This window comes from Notamacropus eugenii, chromosome 4 (assembly GCF_028372415.1).
Source record: "Notamacropus eugenii isolate mMacEug1 chromosome 4, mMacEug1.pri_v2, whole genome shotgun sequence".
NCBI lineage: Eukaryota > Metazoa > Chordata > Mammalia > Diprotodontia > Macropodidae > Notamacropus > Notamacropus eugenii.
The window spans coordinates 172,329,299-172,351,669 of NC_092875.1; the positions used below are offsets into that span (position 1 = coordinate 172,329,299).

At 38.5% G+C, this 22,371-nt stretch overlaps 1 protein-coding gene across 1 annotated transcript in view; it reads left to right on the forward strand.

Moving 5' to 3' along the window:
- Positions 1 to 22,371, forward strand: part of BPHL (biphenyl hydrolase like) — a 59,327-nt gene that overhangs the window by 17,848 nt on the left and 19,108 nt on the right. Inside the window, exons 3-6 of the mRNA XM_072603686.1 lie at positions 1,383 to 1,549; positions 6,223 to 6,376; positions 8,269 to 8,400; positions 18,643 to 18,766. Coding sequence (XP_072459787.1) covers positions 1,383 to 1,549; positions 6,223 to 6,376; positions 8,269 to 8,400; positions 18,643 to 18,766 — 577 coding nt within the window. The remainder of the gene's footprint in view (positions 1 to 1,382; positions 1,550 to 6,222; positions 6,377 to 8,268; positions 8,401 to 18,642; positions 18,767 to 22,371) is intronic.

A 22,371-nucleotide genomic window follows, 5' to 3' on the forward strand; every position in this document is an offset into this window, starting at 1 on the left:
ACTGTACTGTGAAATGAGGGACAAGCTTCAACCTCTAAGATCTAGAAGGTAGACCACTCGCTGGAAATTAGAGGAGACTAGAATTTGGTGCACATAAGAGAGAACCTTCTGATGATTAGAATTTCTAGTGTGGAGGAAAAAACTCTAAATTTGTCATCAAAAGACAGATTGAAATCTTAACTCTTCAATGGACAGGGAAAATAGTACTTGCTCTGTAGTCAGAGAACCTGGGTTCATATCCCACCTCTGATGCTATCTTGGTACAAATCTCTTGATTTCTAAGTCTCAGTTTCCTCATTTATAAAAGGAGAGGGATGTTGGATTAGGTGGCTTATAAGGTAAATCCTATGAACAGAAAGAATGGACTGCCTTTTAAGTTAGTAAGTCCCTTGTCACTGGAAGTGTGCAAACTATTGGAATGATATATAGGGGATTCCTGCTTACCAAAAAGGATCCTTCTAAACTAGAATTCCATGGTTATTGCAAGCCCTGACCATTTTTAAAGATTTTATTTTGCTGCTTTTTTGATTAATGTATAGTATGAAACTCTAGTTTTATGGGACATTCTACAAAAGTAATCATCAGATCAATACATGAGTATGTAGGTGTTAATACATTAATTACATTAATATTAATATGTTAAGCATTGACAAATAGTGACAAAAGCTGAGTAGATAGGTTGGGGGTGTTAAGAGTTCACCTTCCTGTAGTCTCAAGAACATCTAAGTACAATTCTGCCTATTGGTGCATATGAATTTGCTTAGCTTTCTAATTAAAAAAGTCGGAAAATGTTATCTGCTTTAATTTCCTAGAACTTTTCCTTTTGAATATTTTAGCCCATTGTTACCAGGAAAAAAAGATAATGTAAGGCTAACCTAATTTGCATAGTAAAATTGTCTGAAATTTCAAAAAAGAGGGCCTTCTCATTTTGAAGAAAACTTTTGTCAAATTCTTAATCAGATAATTTTGCATATCATGTTATTGAGGAGCCTCTTACTTGTAGTAACCACTTTAAAAATCTTTCAAGGTAAAATTACATCAGTGCCGTAACTCCAGGTTTGCTTTCATTCTGTTTCAATAATTCTAAAGATAAGTAAATCAGGGTTAGTGAGTACTCTGGGTCTTGAAAAAGTTCAGGAAGCTATTGAGGAACTACCAAGTCCCTGTGTCTGAAAAACTGCCTTTCTCAAAATAGCCATTGGGGGGAACCCTAGACAGGACTGGGGAGTAAACAGAAAAGCCAGGGAGTAGCTGTTTATGGTAACACTAAATTGCAACTAGATCCTTATTTTAAAGATGTGTCTGTTATTATCTTTTAAAAACATAATGTTTTTTATATAATTAAATTGTTAATTGGTAAGTAACAAAGTTGTTGTTTTTAGGAAGCGGACAAAGTGATTTTGGACCCCAGCTCAAGAACTTGAATAAGAAGTTGTTCACAATAGTAGCCTGGGATCCTCGGGGATATGGCCATTCCATCCCCCCACATCGTGATTTCCCTGTGGACTTCTTTGAAAGGGATGCAAAAGATGCTGTCGATCTGATGAAGGTAAGAGTTGGGGGAGAAAGATAGAATTTTTTTTCATTTGACTTTTGTTCAGCTGTGTCTTAAAAACAGTCAGCTACCTATACTCAAACCACTTAAAATAAATATTTATCTGTCACACTCTAAAATATGCCTAGAAAGAAATATTCCACGACCTCCATTGGTGGTCAGTTTAATCACTCTTAGTACAATGAGCTTATGGTAGGAGCCTTTAGTCACAAGGTAAACTCATTTCCTCTGGTTCTGTCCTTTAGAGAAAGAACGTAGCATCTGTCATCTGCCAAATAAGAATGCTTCGCATATTCAAAGATATTATTAAACATTTATGTATTTTTCTGGGTCCCAGAGAACTATTACTAATACTTAAAGAATATAAAATGAGAGAATACAATAAAACATAGGACCTTTGTCTGCAGATATCTGTTCCAAAAAAGAAGCCTGACTTTTGAATAAAATAGGTTTCATTCCAGCAATTAGTGTTATGGCGAAGCTTTCCTCAGCCGCAATACAATCAAGTGTAAGAATTTTAGTTTTTAATGTTTTCCCCTTGTTTAAATTCCTTTCTCTGCTTATTTTAGAGCATTCTCTTTGTTTCTTCAAAAGGCCATCTACAGTAAGTGCTCCTACTTCTTTCCTTGTACTTTTACTTGTACTTCTTTCCTCTTAACTTTTTGCTGTCTGGTTTCTAACTTCATCATTCAACAGAAGCTGCTCCTTCCAAAGTTACTAATGATCTCTTAAATGATAAATCTAGTGATCTTTTCTCAATTTTCATCCTTCATGACCTTGGGAAACCTCTGGTGCCTCACTGAATAGAGCTCCAGGCCTGAAATCAAGAAGATCTGAGTTCAGACCCAGCCTCAAACACTTTCTAGCTGTGTGATCCTGGGCATCTTACTTAACCACTGATCGTCATCATTTCCTCAACTGTGAACTGGCAATAATATGATAATATTTGTAAAACACACTGAGCACAGTGTCTAGTGCCTAGTAAGTGCTAGAAAGATGCTTATTCTTTCTTCCTTATTCCTTGAACTCTCTCTAGCCATCCACACTGTTGTTCACCCTCTTCTTGATACTTTCTTCTCTCTGGGTTTTCATGAATGCTCTCTGCCTGTTCTCCTTCCTACCTCTGACCACTTTCTGAGCACTCTTCTTTGCCAGATCTTCATCCACACTGTGCATGCTAACTGTATGGATTCCTAGAGGGTCTATGTTGTGCCCTCTCCTCTCTTTATACTATTTCAGTTGGTGATCTCATCAGCTTCCATGGTTTCAGTGATCATCTCTATGCAGATGACTCTCAAATCTACTTATCCAGCTCTATCCTCTCTCCTATCTAGTTTCACACCAACAGTTGCCTTTTATACATCTTGAACTGGATATCCCATGAACTTTTTCAACTCAACACATTCAAACCTGCACTCATTGTCTCTCCCTGTCTGAACCCTCTTAATCTTCCTGCCTTGCCTGTTACAGTTGAGAGTCCTCCTAGCCCCCGGCTCAAAGCTTAGGTGCCATCTTTAAATCCTCACTCTCACCCACCATACAGAGTCAGAGGTCAAGTGCTATAGTTTCATCTTCATAACATTTCTCATATGTGCCCCTTTTCCTTCTCACATTGCCATGCTTCTAGTGTAGGCCCTCATCCCCTCATAACTAGACTATTAGAATAACCTTCTAGGTGGGCTCCCTGCTGCAAATCTTACCCTATTCTAAACCATCCTCCACCCAGCTGTTAAATTGATCTTTCCTAATGTGCAGATCTGATCATATTATCTCCTTCTCCATTCAGTTATGAGAGACAGCAAAAGTTAAGTTTTCACAGTAAGTTATTGTTAATTGATGAAGTCATTGAGAATGTTAGATAATAAGAAGGCCAGCAGACTACAGGTGGACTCAACTAATCAAAAGACAGACAGTGGCTTTCAGAAAATTACAGAGTTTTTGATAAAGAAACCAAATCTATAGCTAGCCGTAATTAGCCAAGAAAAATGACCTAGCGTTACCTAGAGAAGACTTTCTCCACTGCGCTTACCTAATGAGCTCCATGTATATAAGCAGACACACCCCACATAAAATTATCCCTCCATTTTCTGATCATGGGTCCTATGTTACAGCTTGTTTGGGAGGGGGGAATCACACCAAGGGTGGTTACATAATGGGCATGTAGAGAAGATGGTGACCTAATGGAGGACAGACCAGTCTGTTTCCTGGTGGGGGGGACCTGTCTTAGAGTAATGGTATATAGCTCTTCCCACTTCTGTACTCAGTGCTCTGTCCTCCTGAAAAGAGGATGGGGGCCCGCTTTGGCCAAAGTATTCAATTCCTCTGAACTCTGCTGTAATAAATTTTCCTTGATACCTTTTTAATGTCGAGTTAACACAGTCAGCTCCAGTGGTTCCCTTTTACCTCCAGGATCAAATATAACATCCTCTCTGTTTGGCTTTCAAAACCCTTTATAACGTAGTCCCTTCCTACCTTTCCAGTCTTCTTAGACCTCATTTCTCTCCAAGTATTCTGTCTTCAAGTTACTCTGGTCTCCCTGGTGTGACTGGCCCAGGACATTCTCCTGCCTCAGTATTTTCATTGGCTGTCCCTCATGCCTTTAACACCCTCCCTCTAGATGTCTCTTAGGGATAGTCCCACCTCCTACCAAAAAACTTTCCTAGTTCTCCCAAATCTTAGGGATGAGATGATGCCCAGTTTATTCTGTATATATCTAGTTGGGTCTTTCCTATTAGTCTGTGAGCTCTTGGAAAACAGAGACTAGTTTTTGCCTTTCTTTGTTTCACAATATTTAGTACAGCGCCTGACAGTGGATGCTTTAAAAGCTAGTTCTGTTTCACTTGCTAAGCAGTCACTTTATACTTATCTGTTAATAGGGAATCAGTTTGTTATCACCTCTGTGCAGAGCAATTCTTCCTTCCTATCTATCTAGGGAAAAAATGTAGAAATAAACATAGATGATATTTATATAACATTGTGTGTTCTAGAAAGCACTTTACTTATATGTATCATTGCGCATGAGCCTTACCATAACCCTCAGAGGTAGATTATTCAGGTAGACTAAGTCATAAGTGACTTGTTCACAGCGGATGGCTAATAAGTATCTGAGGTGGGTTTTGAGTCCACATTTTTCCTGACTCCCAAGACCATCACACTCTCAAATACTTCAGTTGACTGAAGCACATGGTAGGTATACTCACTGATTACAGTTAAAGGGCAACTTCCCTATTCAGTTTACGGACATCCACCCATTTTTAGTAACTTCTGTTTTGATCTAAATTCCTGGTCAGTAAGTGGTGTGTGGTCATTTAACCATTTTCTTTTGCCTTTATGATTATCGTCTGCACTCTAGAGGCCCTGCTTGTTAGTTTTCCAACTTCTTAGATACAGACAGATTTCTTGTAAAACATTGAACCTCTTAGTGATTAGGTAATATCCCCCAGGCAGTCTTTTTTTGTAAACACATTTATTCTGACCCAAAGGAGTGTTAATGTGTATCCTTTTATTAGTAGAAACTGAAACTTCCCAAAGCTTGTTGTTACCAGTAGGAACTACTCATAAACCCGACATTATCAGAAATAAACTTCTTGTCCAAAGAAAACCTGACTCAATAAAAATTCTTGTTTGTTCTTCCCTCCTTTTCCTCCCCCCTCACAAAGCTGTTGCCACCTTAATACATAAATCAAAGGAAATTGTTTTCCTGTAGAACCATTCTTTATGACCTTACCATGCCCCCTAATCTTTGACTTTCGTATATAGTATTAGTGGCTAGGGGAGATTTTAGGCTTTTGCTTTATATTATCATATATAGAGTCTGAAAAGAATGGTTTTGTGGCATATAAAATTACCTGTTAAATCAAAGTTAAAACAGAAGATTAGAATTTTACTTATGCAGATATACATTACTTACATTATTACAAAAGGTTCTAGGTCTGTTTAAATTTAAGCTTTTAAAAAGAGCAAAAATTTTCCTTATAAATATATTGAATGACTTCACAGTTACAGGAATAATCTGTGTTAGATGATGTGTGGAATGTAATTTTGATAATACCTCAGAAATATAACCAATTGGAAGTCCAAACTAAGGTCATTCAAGAATGCTACAGCTCAAAGAAACTAGGATATGTCCCAGAATTTCTTCAGAAAGGAATGCCTGGAATGTAGCTGATTATAAAGAAAGCTGTAATCTACTCAGTTGTATCAGGTCCAAGTTAATGTTGAATATGCTGTTTTGATTGATGCTCAAAACCTCCACTTCAATGAGTTTTCTCTTGTGATTTAATTCTATGTGATGTTCCCCTTTCAAAAAAGTAACTGGTAGCTCCTCCATTCTATACATAGGGGTCTAATTTTCAAACATTGTAATTCACTAAAACCCCAGAATGCTATCTTATTCTACCTCATAAAGATGTGTGCTTGTATGAGCTGGGATTTAAATGGCTCTCTTGTCTGAGAATTACTTCTATAACCTCTAAATTCCTTCTCTAGGTAAGGTAAACCCTTCTTTCTCCTTTTAAAAATTTCTTTTGCTCCAGCTCATAATTATTTATGAAGTATCCAAGCACTTAGAAACACTACTGTAACTGGAAATTAGCAGATTTTTCTTCTTCTCAATATAGCAGAAAGACCAATAACTTGTACTGTGCATTTTGTTTTACCAACTACAGACACTGAAATTTAAAACAGTTTCTTTGCTGGGATGGAGTGATGGTGGGATAACTGCACTCATAGCAGCAGCAAAGTACCCATCTTATATCAACAAGTTGGTAATTTGGGGAGCAAATGCCTATGTTACTGATGAGGATGAAATGATTTATCATGGTAGGTTATGGAAAGAAAAAATCTAGAACAATTGAAGCTTTTCTCCCCTTTCCATCTCATTTTTTTAATATGATAATCATTTAACACCTATACTTGTAATTCTTGAGTTTTAAAGTAGAAATATTTAAAAGGTAGTTTAACTAGGGCACTGGTTTAAATGTTTCCCTGTTTTATTTTGAAAGTAAAATTATGAAGAGGACACATGAAGTGGTAGAAAAAGGAGAGACCTTGAAGGCAGAGAGATCTGGATCTAAGTCCTGCCTCTGACACATAGAAGTTGTGTGTGAGTCGTTTAACCTCTTGGTGTTCCCTAGCAACTTTCTTAAGCTATATATTGCAAATGAGTTACTAAAGAGACCTTAAGAGGTCATCCAGGATAGTCTCTCGATTTTATCAGTGAAGAAACAGTAGTTAGAAGGGTAAGTGATTTTCCTAAAATCATACAGAGGCTAAATAGCAGAGCCAGGATTCACTCAGGTACTTGGACTCCAAATCCAATTAATTCTTCCAGTATTACCATTAAAGAAAGGACTTTTAGATCCTTAAATGAAAAGCAACCATCAAAATTGACAGCATTGTACAAATAAATTAATTAGATGTTTGTGATAGCGTAAATTCTAAAATCCAGTGACTCAGTTATCAGTTAAAAGGTTTCCTAATTTATCTATCCATTTAACAAATATTTATTAAATGCCCAAGGGTCAGAAGACCTGGGTTCAAGTCTTGGCTCTACTAGTTACCACTAGCAAGCTTGTAAAATCACTTAACCTTTCTGAAACTCAGTTTCTCTATCAAAAAAAAAATTATCAAACAAGATGATGCCTAGAGTTCCTTTAGGCTCTGAATCAGTCATGCTACGTGCAAATCACTGTGCTAGGTATTGAAGATTTAATTTTGAATTATCTTCTAGTCTTTTTTTCCCTGAAATAAACTTTCAAATTGCACTTTTGGACAAAGTGATTTTAAAACGTGTTCAGATATAGATGTTTAATTCTATTCAGCTGTTTATTGAGTGCCTGCTATATGGCTAACACTGAACTGTGCATTTTACACATTTTTGTCAGAGTGACATGGAGAATCCATATAGACATTGTCCACTATTAGGTGACAAACCTCTGTGTTGACAGGATTTAGCATATTCTGGCTCTCCAGTAGCTTGATTATTGCTTAAATTTGTTGTTGAACCTTTGTGTGAAGACCAAAAAAAGCAACTGAATTTGCTTTCTTTTTTTAAGAAATGTAACTTTTATTTATAAATTTAGCGGGCTTTATGTTATAAACCCTCTTGTGAATAGTTGTAATGCTTTGTACCCATAGTATTTTTTCAGCTGTAAGAAGTACGGTTTTTGTCCTTTTTTCTTGTGTAGATACTGTATAAAAATAATCAGGTCTTTAAATGCAGCCTTTTTTTTAGTTAATTGAATTAAATATTTCAGAGTTGTGATTTTAAATGTTGTCATTTCAGAAACTATGGATATTACATCTTTTTTTATGTATTTTGTTTTCTTGATTTAAAACCTTTATTCTGAGAAAGGGTTCTAAGTTTTACAAGACCACTAACAGGGCTCATGACACCTTTATTTTTATTTTTTCAAGTTTTTAATATATTCTATTTTCCCCCCAATTACATATTAAAACGTTTTCCAAAAGATTTTTTAAGTTTCGAGTTCCACATTCCACCCCTCTCCCTTCCCTGAGACAGTAAGCAATCTGATATAGTAAACCAAGTCTTCAAAAAATATCCCTTTTATTCAAATGAGGATACTTAAAGACAGTTTTCTTGTATGGTTTATTCAAGTGTATAAAATGAAATACAAGTCTAACCCAAAGACCCAAGGGTCTTTGTTTTAGGTTAAAGGCATATATTACAATTTTGTTATTTTTTTTTTCAGGCATCCGAGATGTTTCAAAGTGGAGTGAGAGAACAAGAAAACCACTGGAAGCACTATATGGATATGAATACTTAGCCAAAACTTGTGAGAACTGGGTGGATGGAATATTGCAATTTAAAGACCTACCAGATGGTAAGTTACATGAAATGCCTGATAAAACAAATAGCAAAACAGGAAAGCTTTTACCATGAATTAAGTATCTCATTAAACTCTTATAAGTAGGAGATGAAAAACTGCCATTATTATCTGGTAATAATTCACAAGTCTTTTTAAACATAATTTCAGTGATACTCCAGAATGGTTTTGCTGTAAGTTACAAGTCACAAATGTGTTAACTTTTACTTTTCCCAAGGCCCAAAACTGTGTAGCTTAATGTCCCATAAAATGGATTTTAGTGGCAAAATAATTTCCCTGAGGGTTTTTAATATACCTATGTTCAAAATGTAGAACAGGTAATCTTAGAAACAAATCAGCAGCATAAAACAATAAGGGCATTAACTCCAGAACTTTTTACTGCTTTGTAAAATGTTCACTTAGGCAGAATTGAGATTAGACCTCTTATTGTTTCCACAGTTTGTGGTTATCCAAAGAAGGTAAATGTGTTTCTTGAGGCTCAGCCTAACAAAGACTCTAGCAGAATTACAACTGAAAAAAAAAGTTGGTTGTGCTGGTTTGGTTTAAATTTAATTTAATTTCTTTTTCTTTTTAAATTTTTTTAAAATTTATTTATTTAACTTTTAACATTCATTTTCACAAAATTTTGGGTTCCAGATTTTCTCCCCTTTCTCCCCTCCCACCACCCCAAAACACTGAGAATTCTAATTGCCTCTATCACCAGTCTGCCCTCTCTTCTAACATCCTTCCCTTCCCTTGTCCCCATCTTCTCTTTTGACCTGTAGGGCCAGATAACTTTCTACACCCCATTACCTGTATTTCTTATTTGCTAGTAGTAAGAACAATACTGAACACTTGTTCCTCAAACTTTGACTTCCAACTTCTCTTCATCCCTCCCTCCCCACCCATTCCCTTTGGGAAGCAAGCAATTCAATATAGGCCATATCTGTGTAGTTTTGCAAATGACTTCCATAGTAGTCATGTTGTGTAAGACTAACTATATTTCCCTCCATCCTATTCTGCCCCCCATTGCTTCTGTTCTCTCTTTGGATCCTGTCCCTCCCCAAGAGTGTTGACTTCAGATTGCTCCCTCCTCCCACCGCCCTCCCTTCCATCCTCCCCCCGCACCCTGCTTATCCCCTTCTCCCCCACTTTCCTGTATTGTAAGATAGGTTTTTCATACCAAAATGAGTGTGCATTTTATTCCTTCCTTTAATCGAATTGATGAGAGTAAGCTTCATGTTTTTCTCTCACCTCACCTCTTTTTCCCTCCACTGAAAAGTCTTTTGCTTGCCTCTTTTATGAGAGATAATTTGCCTCATTCCATTTCTCCCTTTCTCCTCCCAATATATTTCTCTCATCCCTTAATTTCATTTTTTTAAGATATGATCCCATGCTATTCAATTCACTCTGTGCTCTCTGTCTCTGTCTATGTGTGTGTGTGTGTGTGTGTGTTTGTGTGTTTGTGTGTGTGTAATCCCACCAACTACCCAGATACTGAAAAGTTTCAAGAGTTACAAATATTATCTTTCCATGTAGGAATGTAAACAGTTCAACTTTTATAAGTCCCTTATGACTTCTCTTTGCTGTTCACCTTTTCATGCTTCTCTTCATTCTTCTGTTTGAAAGTCAAATTTTCTTTTCAGCTCTGGTCTTTTCATCAAGAATTCTTGAAAGTCCTCTTTTTCATTGAAAGACCATTTTTTCCCCTGAAGTATTATACTCAGTTTTACTGGGTAGGTGATTTTTGGTTTTAGTTCTAGTTCCTTTGACTTCTGGAATATCCTATTCCATGCCCTTCAATCCCTTAATGTAGAAGCTACTAGATCTTGTGGTATCCTGATTGTATTTCCACAATACTTGAATTGTTTCTTTCTAGCTGCTTGCAATATTTTCTCCTTGACCTGGGAACTCTGGAATTTGGCCACAATGTTCCTAGGAGTCTCTCTTTTTGGATCTCTTTCAGGAGGGGATTGGTGGATTCTTTCAATATTTATTTTGCCCCCTGGTTCTAGAATCTCAGGGCAGTTTTCCTTGATAATTTCATGAAAGATGATGTCTAGGCTCTTTTTTTGATCATGGCTTTCAGGTAATCCCATAATTTTTAAATTGCCTCTCCTGGATCTATTTTCCAGGTCAGTTGTTTTTCCAATGAGACATTTCACATTATCTTCCATTGTTTCATTCTTTTGGTTTTGTTTTGTGATTTCTTGGTTTCTCATAAAGTCATTAGCCTCCATCTGTTCCATTCTAATTTTGAAAGAACTATTTTCTTCAGTGAGCTTTTGGACCTCCTTTTCCATTTGGCTAATTCTGCTTTTTAAAGCATTCTTCTCCTCATTGGCTTTTTGAACCTCTTTTGCCAATTGAGTTAGCCTATTTTCAAGGTGTTATTTTCTTCAGCATTTTTTTGGGTCTCCTTTAGCAAGGTGTTGACCTGCTTTTCATGCTTTTCTTGCATCTCTCTCATTTCTCTTCTCAGTTTTTCCTCCACCTCTCTAACTTGGTTTTCAAAATCCTTTTTGAGCTCTTCCATGGCCTGAGCCCATTGAATATTTATTTTGGATGTTTGGGATACAGAAGCCTTGACTTTTATGTCTTTGCCTGATGGTAAGCATTGTTCTTCCTCATCAGAAAGGATGGGAGGAGATATCTGTTCACCAAGAAAGTAACCTTCTATAGTCTTATTTTTTTTCCCTTTTTTGGGCATTTTCCCAACCAGTTACTTGACTTTTGGGTCCTTTGTCAAGAGTAGGGTATACTCTGGGAATCTGTGAGATCTCAGTTCCTCCAAGGTGGCACGATCAAGCGTGTACTGGTCTGGACGCAGAGAGGGATTTTTGTGCCCAGAATCTTAGCAGATACCTCTCCACAGCCACTTGGCCTCCAGTTCCCAAGTCAGCACTGGGGGCTGATTTTCAGATAAACTGGATGGGCAGGGCCACCATTCAATGTGTGAGACAAAGACCAACTCAGCCAGGGCCTCCACCTAGGGTGGAGGCAAGACTCAGCTCTTCAATGCCCCTAGGGGTTTTTACGCTCTAACAATGGAGCTTCCATAGGGGCTGCTGTGCAGGCTCTGTGGCTGCTGCCTGCTGCTGGAGCTGTGGAAAAGCCCTTCTCCCTTCCTGGCCTGCTGATTAAACCCTGTCACTGACCTTTGGTGCCTGTGGGCCGAGGGATCTGAGGCCCCACTACTGTGATTGGAGATTCTGCCCCTGAGGTGTCCTCCTCCCAGAGTCTCGTTGCTCCACACCGCTTGGCCAAGGCTGGGCTGGGCTGTGCGCTTGGCTCCGCGTCCAGCACAACCGACATTTCTGTGGGCCTTTCAGGTCACGGGGGCTGGAAATCTCCTCCACTCTGTTGTTCTCCACTTCTGCTGCTCCAGAATTTGTTGAGAGTCCCTCTCTACAGGTATTTTATGGGCTGTGGGGAGGACCCTGGGCAAGTGTGTCTTTCTAGTCTGCCATCTTGGCTCCGCCCCTAAATTTAATTTCATAAGCGATTATGAAATACCTGTTCTGTCTGGCAAAGCCCTGTGCCATGTACTGGAGATACAAAGACAGAAATGAAACAGTCTGTAATCTAAAGGAGTTTATTGGAGGTAAAATTTATAGAGAGGTGAGTGTAATACAAGGTAATTTAAGGAGAGAAAGAATATTAACAGAAGACTTCGTGGAGGACTGAAGCCTTAGCTGAACCTTGAAAAAAGATTAAATTTCTAAAAGGTAGAAATGAGGAAGGCAGTACATTCCAGGCTGAGGGACAGCTTGTAGATTCAGGGAATTTGGGAGATAAAATGTCAAGATTGGAATACAAATAGTTGGCTGATTTGGCTGAACTTAGCATGTGTGAAGGGGATTATATAGAGGACAGAAGCTGGACTTTTCAGCCCATTGTACTCTATATCTGCTGCTCTGCCTGGTTTCACATCTTTGGAACAAAATGCCCCTCCCAGGATGAACTCATCACTTCTCAACTCACCTCCGTGCTGCTAGCTCCAACCTGGATTGGCATCACCTCCCTTTGCCTCCTCTTGCCTTGCCTTCTCTTACCAAATTACTCCCGATGCCCTCCTTTACTGAAGGCAGAAACTAGACATTTTGGCTCACTCCATTCTACTTCTGCTGCTCTGTCTGGTTTCAACTCCATAGAACAAGATGCCCCCTGGTTCTCCTCCACCTTTCCTTCCTCCTTTTGTGTGTTGTCTCCCCCCTTTAGATTGTGAGCTCCTTAAGGACAGGGCCTATATTCACTGTATTCCTAGTGCTTAGCACAGAACCTAACAAGTAGTAGGCACTTAAGAAATATTTATTGAATTAGATTGGAAATAAGATTAAAGCTAGACTATAGAAGTCATTAAATGCCAGGCTAAAGACTGTGTGTGTCCTACAGGTGATAGGAAACATCTGCTAAAGGATTTTGTGCAGAGAAGTGATTTGGTCATCCAATCTGCACCTCAGGAAGATTATTTTGGCAGCTGTGTGGAGGGTGGTTTTGAGAAGGGAGAGATTAAAGACATTAAGAACAATCTGGAGGCTGTTATGATAAAACAGGTGTGAGGGGATGAAGTCCCAAAGTAGGATAGTAGCCACGAGTGGAGAACAAGAGACAGACACAAGAGATGGAGAGGTAGAATTGATATGACCTGGCAACTCATTGGATATGAGACATTAGGGAGAGAGGAGAGTCAAAGGGGACTCCAAGGTTATGAAGCTGGGTGACTGGGAAAGATAGTAGGGGCCACCTCTTTCTTAGAAGGACTGGTCACTTGCCTCCCCAGGTCAATGTCATTTTCACCTCACCAACCACTTCTGAACTAGAACAGAATTTTTCTCTTGTTGATTCCTTCATCTTTTGTAGGATAAAATTATCATTAAGGCATGATTCTTTGACAGGATTATGATCTTTTACCTCTACCTCTCATCTTTTTCCTGTTTTCCTGGGTATTCTGTAGTACATGCATGTAACACTATAAATTCTATTTTTACCCCTGATTTTCACACAACTGTATGCTTTACCCATGCAACCCCTCTCTCCAGCATCACCTTCTGGATTTCCTCATGTAAGAATTGCCTCAAAATATTAAATGCTACTCTCTACCTCATCCTCCTTTTAATGAGATGTGCCTTGAAGAATCATTTTCTAATTTTTCTTCTCATTATTCAGTGATATCTATGAGGTAGTATTTGCTGTCCTGCATTAAAGGTTTTAGTTCACCTTGGTTGTTACCCATATTTTACCCATGCCCATGTATGTTCCCCATACATTTGTATATGTGATTCTGAGCCATTGATTTTATTGATGACTCTTTCCTTGGATTTTTTAATCTTGCAAATTTCTGCTATTCCTTCTTCACTGTAGCTACTCTGTATTATATCTAACTTGGGAGATATACACAGGCAGTTTTCTCTCACTCCCTTCATTTTTATTTAAAGTCCTTTTGATTAGATTTTCAAGAATCTAGGCAAATACATTTTGCTAGGTGTTACCGATGCTCCATTTCTAACCAAGTACTCTTCTGTCATATTTTAAGCTTTGGCCCAGAAATCTAAAACCTGTTCTTCTTAATAGCTGTTTTCTTCCCATTTGTGTTGTTACACAGAACTAAGCATAACACTGCAGATATGAGCTGAATGGACTGAGCAGTGGGATGATCACCTCCCTAATCTTGATTATTGTGCTTCTCTTAATGAATCTCAAGATTGCATTATTTTTTTGTCTGTCATATCACATGGTTAACTCACTGAACTTTCAGTCCAAAACAGCCCCAAATCTTTATCATATTAACTACTCTTTAATTATACTTCCCCTATCTTGTACTCATGAAGAAGGCACTACACCTTATTTTAAGAAATATTCAATTCTAAGTGTTGCTGTGGAACATTTCCCTACCCTTTAGGTAACAGGGGCAGAGTTAACCCTTTGGGCCCCCAAATAATATCCTCAGCAGCACTATGCTACTCATTCTTCCAAGGAAAATCTAATTGAGCCCTGAGTTCAAGCCTTTGAGAGAGACAGACAGAGAGACAGACAGACAGAGAGAGAATGAATTATTTGTAAAACTTAAGTGTAACTTAGTAGCCTTTGGGAGAGATTTTTAACCTCTCATCCTAAGATTGCAGAGTCCTAGCATAGTCTATGAAATACAAAGTCCTTGAGGGCCATCCCACTATACAGTCTGATCTCAAGTAATAATGTGCCCACAGATGACAGTATTGAACTAATTTAGAAAAAGAGAATCAGGCTTAGAAAATACCAGCAGCAATGATAGACAGCAAAATAAAACATAGGTTGTTTTTTTTTTCAGTTCTAAACTTAAGGTAGGTGTTCAGAGGTGAGGAGAAAGGAGACCTCAGCCATTGTGTTACCAGCAAATAGTCTGCTGCTGATCAGGCCCTTCCTCCAATTTCATTAACTGCAAATCTATCTTCCTGTCATGATGATGCTGCTGGATGCCCTAGGAGGAGCCTGATTGTTTTCTACCACTTTAAATAGTTTCTTCTCTGTTTCCCATTCTCCACAGCCACAGCCACATCATCTTCCAACCATATTCCTCTATACTCTCCCACATCTTGTACTTTCTCATCTCAAACCCCACATAGTTACAGTCTTGAACTCCTTTCTCCCAGGGAACTATCTAGTTAATCCACGAAAGCATCCCCCTACGACGGGAGTACAGGGGCAGATCTCCTGGAATGAATTCAAGGAATCAAGCATTCTTGAAGTCAAGGTGGTAAAGATTTATTATGCTTTTCAGCAGGCAAGAATTCTTAAGGAACTTTCTCTTGTTCTCTCTTTCTCTCTCTCTCTCTCCCTCCCTCCCTCTCTCTCTCTCTCTCTCTCTCCCTCCTTCCCTCTGTCTCTTTATCTCTCTCTCTCTCTCACTCTCTCTCTCTTTCTCTCTCTGTCCCTCCCTCCCTCTGTCTCTTTCTCTCTCTCTCCCTCTCGATATATACACACATATATACATATAGATACATAAATATAAATGTGTGTGTGTGTGTGTGTGTGTGTGTGTGTGTATTGGGAACTAGGTGGTACAGTGGATAGAGCTTAGAATCAAGAAGAGTTCAGATCTGGCCTCAGGCACTTATTAGCTTGTGATGCTGGGCAAGTCACTTAGCCCTGTTTGCTTCAGTTCCTCATCTGTAAAAGAAGCTGGAGAAGGAAATGGCAAACTATTCTTTGCCAAGAAAACCCCAGAGGGGGGCATCACAAAGAATCAGACATGGCTGCAATGATTTGACAAACAACAAAACATACACACACTATACATGCATGCACATATGTATTGTGTATATGTGTGTACGTATATACACACATATACATCTATGTATGTTTAATAGTGGGCTCATTGATTCAGTCTAACCCTCTCATTTTACAAATGAAGGAACTAAAATTAGAGAGGTTAAGTGATTTGCCTAAGATCCCACAGGTGGTAAGGGGCAGAACATAAATTTGAACCCAGGTCCTCTGACTGCAGAATCAGTGTTCTTTCCATGCAAAATGTTTCTTGAGTCTACATTGTTTTATTGGTAGAGACAGCACTACATGTATGATAGAAAAACAAGCCAAAATGAAATACTGGATTTAGAGTCAGAAAACCTGGTTAATACCTATCCTGCCCTGGGATAACAAGACCTGCACTGCCTGCTTCAGGGTGTTGTGTGAACAAAGTATATTATAAACCATAAAGTGCTGTGTAATAGGAAGTGCTGTTATTATTCCGCCACAGAAATACTATTGTAATGACACATCAAAGCATGAAAGTGCCCCTTGGTTCTAGAAGGCTTTGCATCTATGTGAATTTTAAAATGACCCTCAGTTCGGTGAGGCCTCCCTCTGTATTGATGGCAGTGGTCAAAGGGAGGACACTGGGTGATAAGAATCACATTTAGAGAGTATCTAAAACATTACTTTAACCTTTAATTTTACCTAAGTATGAGATACATATCTAACATTTGGGTTGATACACTATTGAAAGAACTGAACTGCATTCGTATTAGCATTGTAACTTATAAATGAAGCAACATAATGAGCTTACCACTAAAGGGGATAACAGCTCAGGTCTATCATGTGAATAGGCATTGATAGTCTGTGCCTGCCTATGCATTTGCCCTATTTTATGCAGTTCTGTTTGTGCCAGATCTGTTGTTTTATTCTACTGATTCAGGTTTTCTATTGTTCTCTTTATATTGACCAATTTTCCCCACTTTTCTTCCCCCAATTTTTTTAAATCATCTTTTAATTCTTATTTGACTTTTGTGGTATTATGCTCTCTATAAGCTCTCTGTCTGGACTTGTGATTTTTTACCCATATTAATTATTGACTAATTTTTTAAGTACGCCATTATCCCTTTGAGCATGTCTTACATGTCTCCTGCCTGTGTTGCTTCTAGTACTTTAGTTGTCTCAGTTGTTATGTGGTGCTTTGTCAGGGTTGTTTTGTTTATATTTTTCTTGGCTCTGCTTATTTTCTGTTATAGATGATATTTATTGTGTGTCTGTGTGTCTGTGTGTGTGTGTGTGTGTGTGATTGTGGTGGGCTATGTAAGTTTCTTTTCCTTCTCTTTTGAACCTTTCTGTCTTTTGTGGGGTTTGTGACCTTTCACTCTGCTGTTTGATGAGGACTGGAAAGGGGGATGGAATGGATGAAATTCTGAAATCCCCCTAAGACCTGAGTACAGGGGCAGGTTGCCTGGAATGAATTCGAGGACTCAAGTATTCTTGAAGACAAAGTGATAAAGATTTATTATACTTTTCAGCAGGCAAGAATTCTTAGGGAACCTGCAATTTGATTGGGGTACAGGTAAAGCTTATATAGGCTATTCTATAGTAAAACAGTTTATAAAGGCTATTCTATAGTAAAACATGTGCCAAATATGCTAGTTAGGTGATTCAGGGTGGGATTAGGGAGTGGTTAAGGAGTGGTTAGTTCTTAAAGGAACATACACTTAGTATCTACTGCACAGTTCATTGGGAAATAGCCCAAAGCTGGGCTACATGGAGGTATGATTTTAGGCCTAAAACATCACTAAGTCAACTAACGGTCAGGGCTAGCTAAGGACTACAAGGCTGCTCTCATCAATGTCTTGTTAGACAAGATAAATGTAAGGGACTATACTTACGTCTAAGTGTAGGATACAGATGATTGCTATGACCCAGTGCACAGCCTGTTAAGCCAGTACACAGCTGGTTCAGACTAATAAATTCTATAGGTACAGCTGGCTACTGCAGCAGGAAGGGAGATAATGGTTGCTGCTGGGGCAGGCTGTTCTTGGGCTGGAGTTTCTCCCTGGGATAGTGTTTTGAGGCTAGGAAGAAATGCAATTTTTAGAGAGATTTTAGAAGTGGGGTCCAAGTACGTGCACCAAGTACCCCATCACTGTCTTGGCTAACAAGTTAGTGACCCTTTTTTCTTTCTCCTTATTCTTCTTGACTTCTTTGTGGCAAATAAAACTTTTTCACTTGGCATCTGTGGCACTCCATACTCATGGTTCACCTCCTGGCTTTCTGACCACTGTTTCCCTTGATTTTCCAGTTCCTTATCATCTGCCTGCCTTTGCCTCCTACAATCAGACACGTTTTATTTGTACCATTGTCATAGAAAAGGAGAGAGAATGACCCTGAAGCTCAGGAGGTGAATGCAGCCAGGATTGAGACTGAGTGGTGGAGGTGGATGGTGCCAAAAGGAAATTATGGGTGTGGGAGTGATAGAGTCATGGAAAACTAACCTTTTTTCTGTGAACCAGCCTCCGCTACTAACTAGTTTATTCATCACTAGTAGTAATAATGTGGAGAATATATTTTTCTCAATCTGGAATTGTAAAAGTAAATCAGAGACAATGTGTTGTTCTTAGGAAGATCAATACTCAGTTTTCTGCTTTTTTTCTTACATAATTATGTGGCATTTTTTCTGGGCTCAGCTTTCGTTACCTGTTTACTTGGTTTATTTGTTTAGACATTTGTAAAGTAGAAAATTCAGTATTTAATTTGAAAATCAAGACTGAATCTTGGGACACCATAATAATAGACCTATGACAACAGTACTAAAGCTAAAGTATAAAGGTTTTACACTCAATTAAGCAATTTTTAAAGCACCAACTGCATGAAGAGCAAGGGTATGAAGAGATAAAATGTTTAGTCAAAACCAAAGACCAAAAATGTCCTCCCAAATCAATCTCCTGTAATGATTAGCATCTAAATAATTGGCATTGGTTATAATTAGAGCATAATTTTAATTTCATTTGTTTTCAGGTAACATTTGTCGACATTTCTTACCCCTTATAAAGTGTCCTACTTTAATAATACATGGCGAGAAAGATCCTTTGGTTCCACGTTTTCATGCAGATCTTATCCATAAACATGTTAAAGGTTCACGGTAAGTCATTATTCATGGCTTTAGTAATCCATTGCTAAGTGTATAAGGAGAAAAATTGAAGAAACCATAAAGAGGAAAAAGCATACTAAAAAAGATTAGTATTCCCAGCACTGCTTTCTTTAAATTTTTACCATGTATCAACCACTAACATTATTTAATGCGCTCCAGTAGCATAGTGACAAAAAACACCCTCTCCTTTGTGGGTCTTGGTCTCAGAGTCTGGAAGACTGAATTCAGGTACCACTCTGAAAAAATATTGGTTGACCTTGGGGAAAATATGTGACCTTGGGGAAGTCTCTTATCTTCTCAGTGGTCCACAAGTTACAGAGCAGAAGCAGACCTGCATTGGTGGAGGGAGTTTCCTAACTGGGAGTTCCCTACACCAATGAACTCACACAGGTCCAGGCCAGAACAAACAAATAAAAACAGCAACAGACAGGGGCTAACTGGCTTTCAAAGTGAAAACTGCTTGGAAGAGAATGTCACTCTTTTGGAGGTCTAACCTCCGATACGTATGGACAGTAGCCACATTCAGATTCTTAATGGTGTCACCTATATTTTGATTTCAGTTATTATCTACTATCTGCAGTAACTGTCAATATATGTTTAAAAGGTATTGGGGAAAATATATGCATACATTGAAAGCTAATTTCTCTAAAAAATAAAAACTTTTAAGTAAGAAAAATGATTGTCATGTATTTATTTCTACAGTAAAATTCCACTTCTCTTTAACATTTTGTCTCTTTTTAATAGTATGTTAAAATAGTATTTTTAATCATATATTAAAATATTCTCTCCTACTGACAATGAAGTGTTCTTGAGCTTCAAAATTACATGGTTGAGCACTTTAAGTCCCACAATAAATTCAATGTAGGCTTTTAAAAAGGAATCAATTTCCAAAATAAATCTAATGTAGAAATTCTATTCTAGACCTATCTCCTAGCAGCAGAATAAATTGGTTACTGTGCTCAAAATTCAGGTGTTAATTTTTTTTAAATAAGAGGTTATTTTTGGAAGGTAATTTTCAAACTGAAATATCCTATGAAATAACCTATGCGCATATACCATTAAATATCCTATGAAATAACTTATGAGCCTATGCCATTAAAAATCAAGTCTCCTTGCCATTAAATAACAACAGCACGAGTTTGGAACAATATTGTGTTGGCCACCCAATCCCCTAAATATACCTCTCCTGTCATATAACAAAACATAGCAGTCACTCAGTTAACAAGCATTTATTAATTGCCTACTGTATACCATGCACTGTGCTAAGCAATGGGGATACAAAGAAAGGCCAAAAAAAAGTCCCCCCTCTCGAAGAGCTTACAGTCTAATGGAAAAGACAACATGCAAACAGGACATATACAGGAGCCCTTAGAGGTAGTCTCGGAGGGTGGCTGGGTGGTGCACTGGATAGAGTACCAGGCCTGTGGTGGGGAAGATTCATCTTCGTGAGTTTAAATCTGGCCTCAGACACCAGCTGTGTGACTGGCAAGTCACTGAACCCTGTTTGCTTCAATTTCTTCATCTGTAAAATGAGCCAGAGAAGGAAATGGCAAGCCACTTCAGTATTTTTGCCAAGAAAACCCCCAGTGGGGTCAGAGAGTTAGATATAATTGAAAAACAACTGGATAACAACTGTCTCAGCAGGCAGGTAGGAAGACTAAGGACTGGCAGTAGCTTCTTGACAAGGTGGGTCTTTAGCTGAGACTTGAGGGAAACCCAGAGGAAAGAAATGAGGAGGGAAAGTATTCCAGGCATGGGAGACAGAGTATCAGTGTGAGAAGAATCAGTGTCACTGAAAAACAAAGAAAGGGAAAGAGGGGGATAAGATGTAAGGAAGAATGGAGAGGGAGAAAGGAATCAGGTCATGAAGGGCATAAAAAGGCAAATGGAGGATTTTATATTTGATCCTGGAGGAACTGGACTGGAGTTGGTTGAGTGTGGGGAGGGGAAAAGGTGATATGGTCAGACTTGCATTTTAGGAAGATGCATTTGACAACTCTGAGTGAAGGATGCACCAAATTGGGGAGAAACCAGAGGCAGGAAGACCTAGCAATACTCTAGGTGTGAGATGATGAGGGCCTCCACTAGGGTCAGTTTGATACTAAGAAGGGGGTGAATACAAGAGAAGTATTAAGGTAGAAACCATAAGACTTGGCAGCTTTTTGGCTGGGGTATTGGGAATGAGGATGAGGATGACACTTAGGTTTTGAGGCTGGGTGGTTAGGAGGATAGTTACACCTTTGATAGTAATAGGGAAGTTGGGAAGAGAGGAGTATTTTGGGGGAGAGATAATGAATTCAATTGTAGACATGTTCAGTTTAAGATATCTATAAGATATTCACTTTGAGACATCCAAAAGGCTTTTGGAGATTAGAGACTGGAGGTCAAGAGACAGGTTAGGGCTGGATAAATAAATTTGAAGATCATTTACATAGAGGTGGTAATCGAATCTACTGAAGTCAAGATCCCCAAGAAAAATAACTTAGAGGGAGAAGAGGGACCAGGATAGAGCCTTGGGGGACACCTGTGGTTAGTGGGTGTGACATGAATGAAGATCCACTAAAAGAGACAGAAAGAGAGATGAGGCAGGAGGAGAAGAATCAGGTGAGAGTAGTGTCATGAAAACCTAAACAAGAGAGTATCAAGGAGAAAAGAATGATTTTGTTACAGGCTGAGGAGAAGTCAAAAAGGATGAAGATTGAGAAAAGGCTATTAGATTAGGCAATTCAGAGATCATCAGTAACTCTGGAGAGAGCAGGGTCCGTGGAAGGATGAGGTCAGAAGGCAGAGCATAGGGAAGAGAAGGAGAGGAGAGGAAGTGGAGGCAATTGTAGACAGCCTTCTCAGGAGCACTTTAGACACCAAAATGAGGAGAGATTATAAAATGATAGGAAAGAGAAAAGAGGGACAGATCAAGTGAGGGTTTCTTGACGATGGAGGTGGATATGGTCAAAACAGAAAAGATGCAAGCAGTTATTGGATCCATCTTTGATCCAAAATTAAGAGAATTATTACTTTTTGAGACTCAACTCATCTATAAAAAGGAGACTGTACTTCCCTCAGAAGAAGACTTCTAAGGTGACTTCCAGCCCTAAATCTATAACCTTAAGTAACAAAAAAGAAGTCAGTTCACCTACTAAGATGGTGGCATGGATGCCAAGTACAGAATTATAGCTAAGTTCTAGGATATTAACACTTGGATCACCAGTCTAATTACAGTCACATTTTGAATGTGCTATGGTAAGGTAGCTAGGAGTCAGAAAGCCTAGGTTCTAGTTCTGTCACTTTCATTTACTGGCCTTTTGATCTCAGGCCTATCTCAAGTTCACTGAGCCTAATTTTCCTCATCTATGAAATGAGGAAACCACCTGCCTTGCCATTTCCAAGGATTGTAATGAGAATCAAATGCATTTTTTTGTGTGTCAAAACTCTTTGGAAACTATAAATTACTCCATGGTGGTGAGGTATTATGGCTCTTATTCTCAAAAAGTTCTTAATATAATAGACAAAAAATAAATCTTGTTTATTTTATCAGACTTGGATAAAAGTATAGATAGTATACTCACAATATTTGTAAATGGCACAAACGTAAAGGA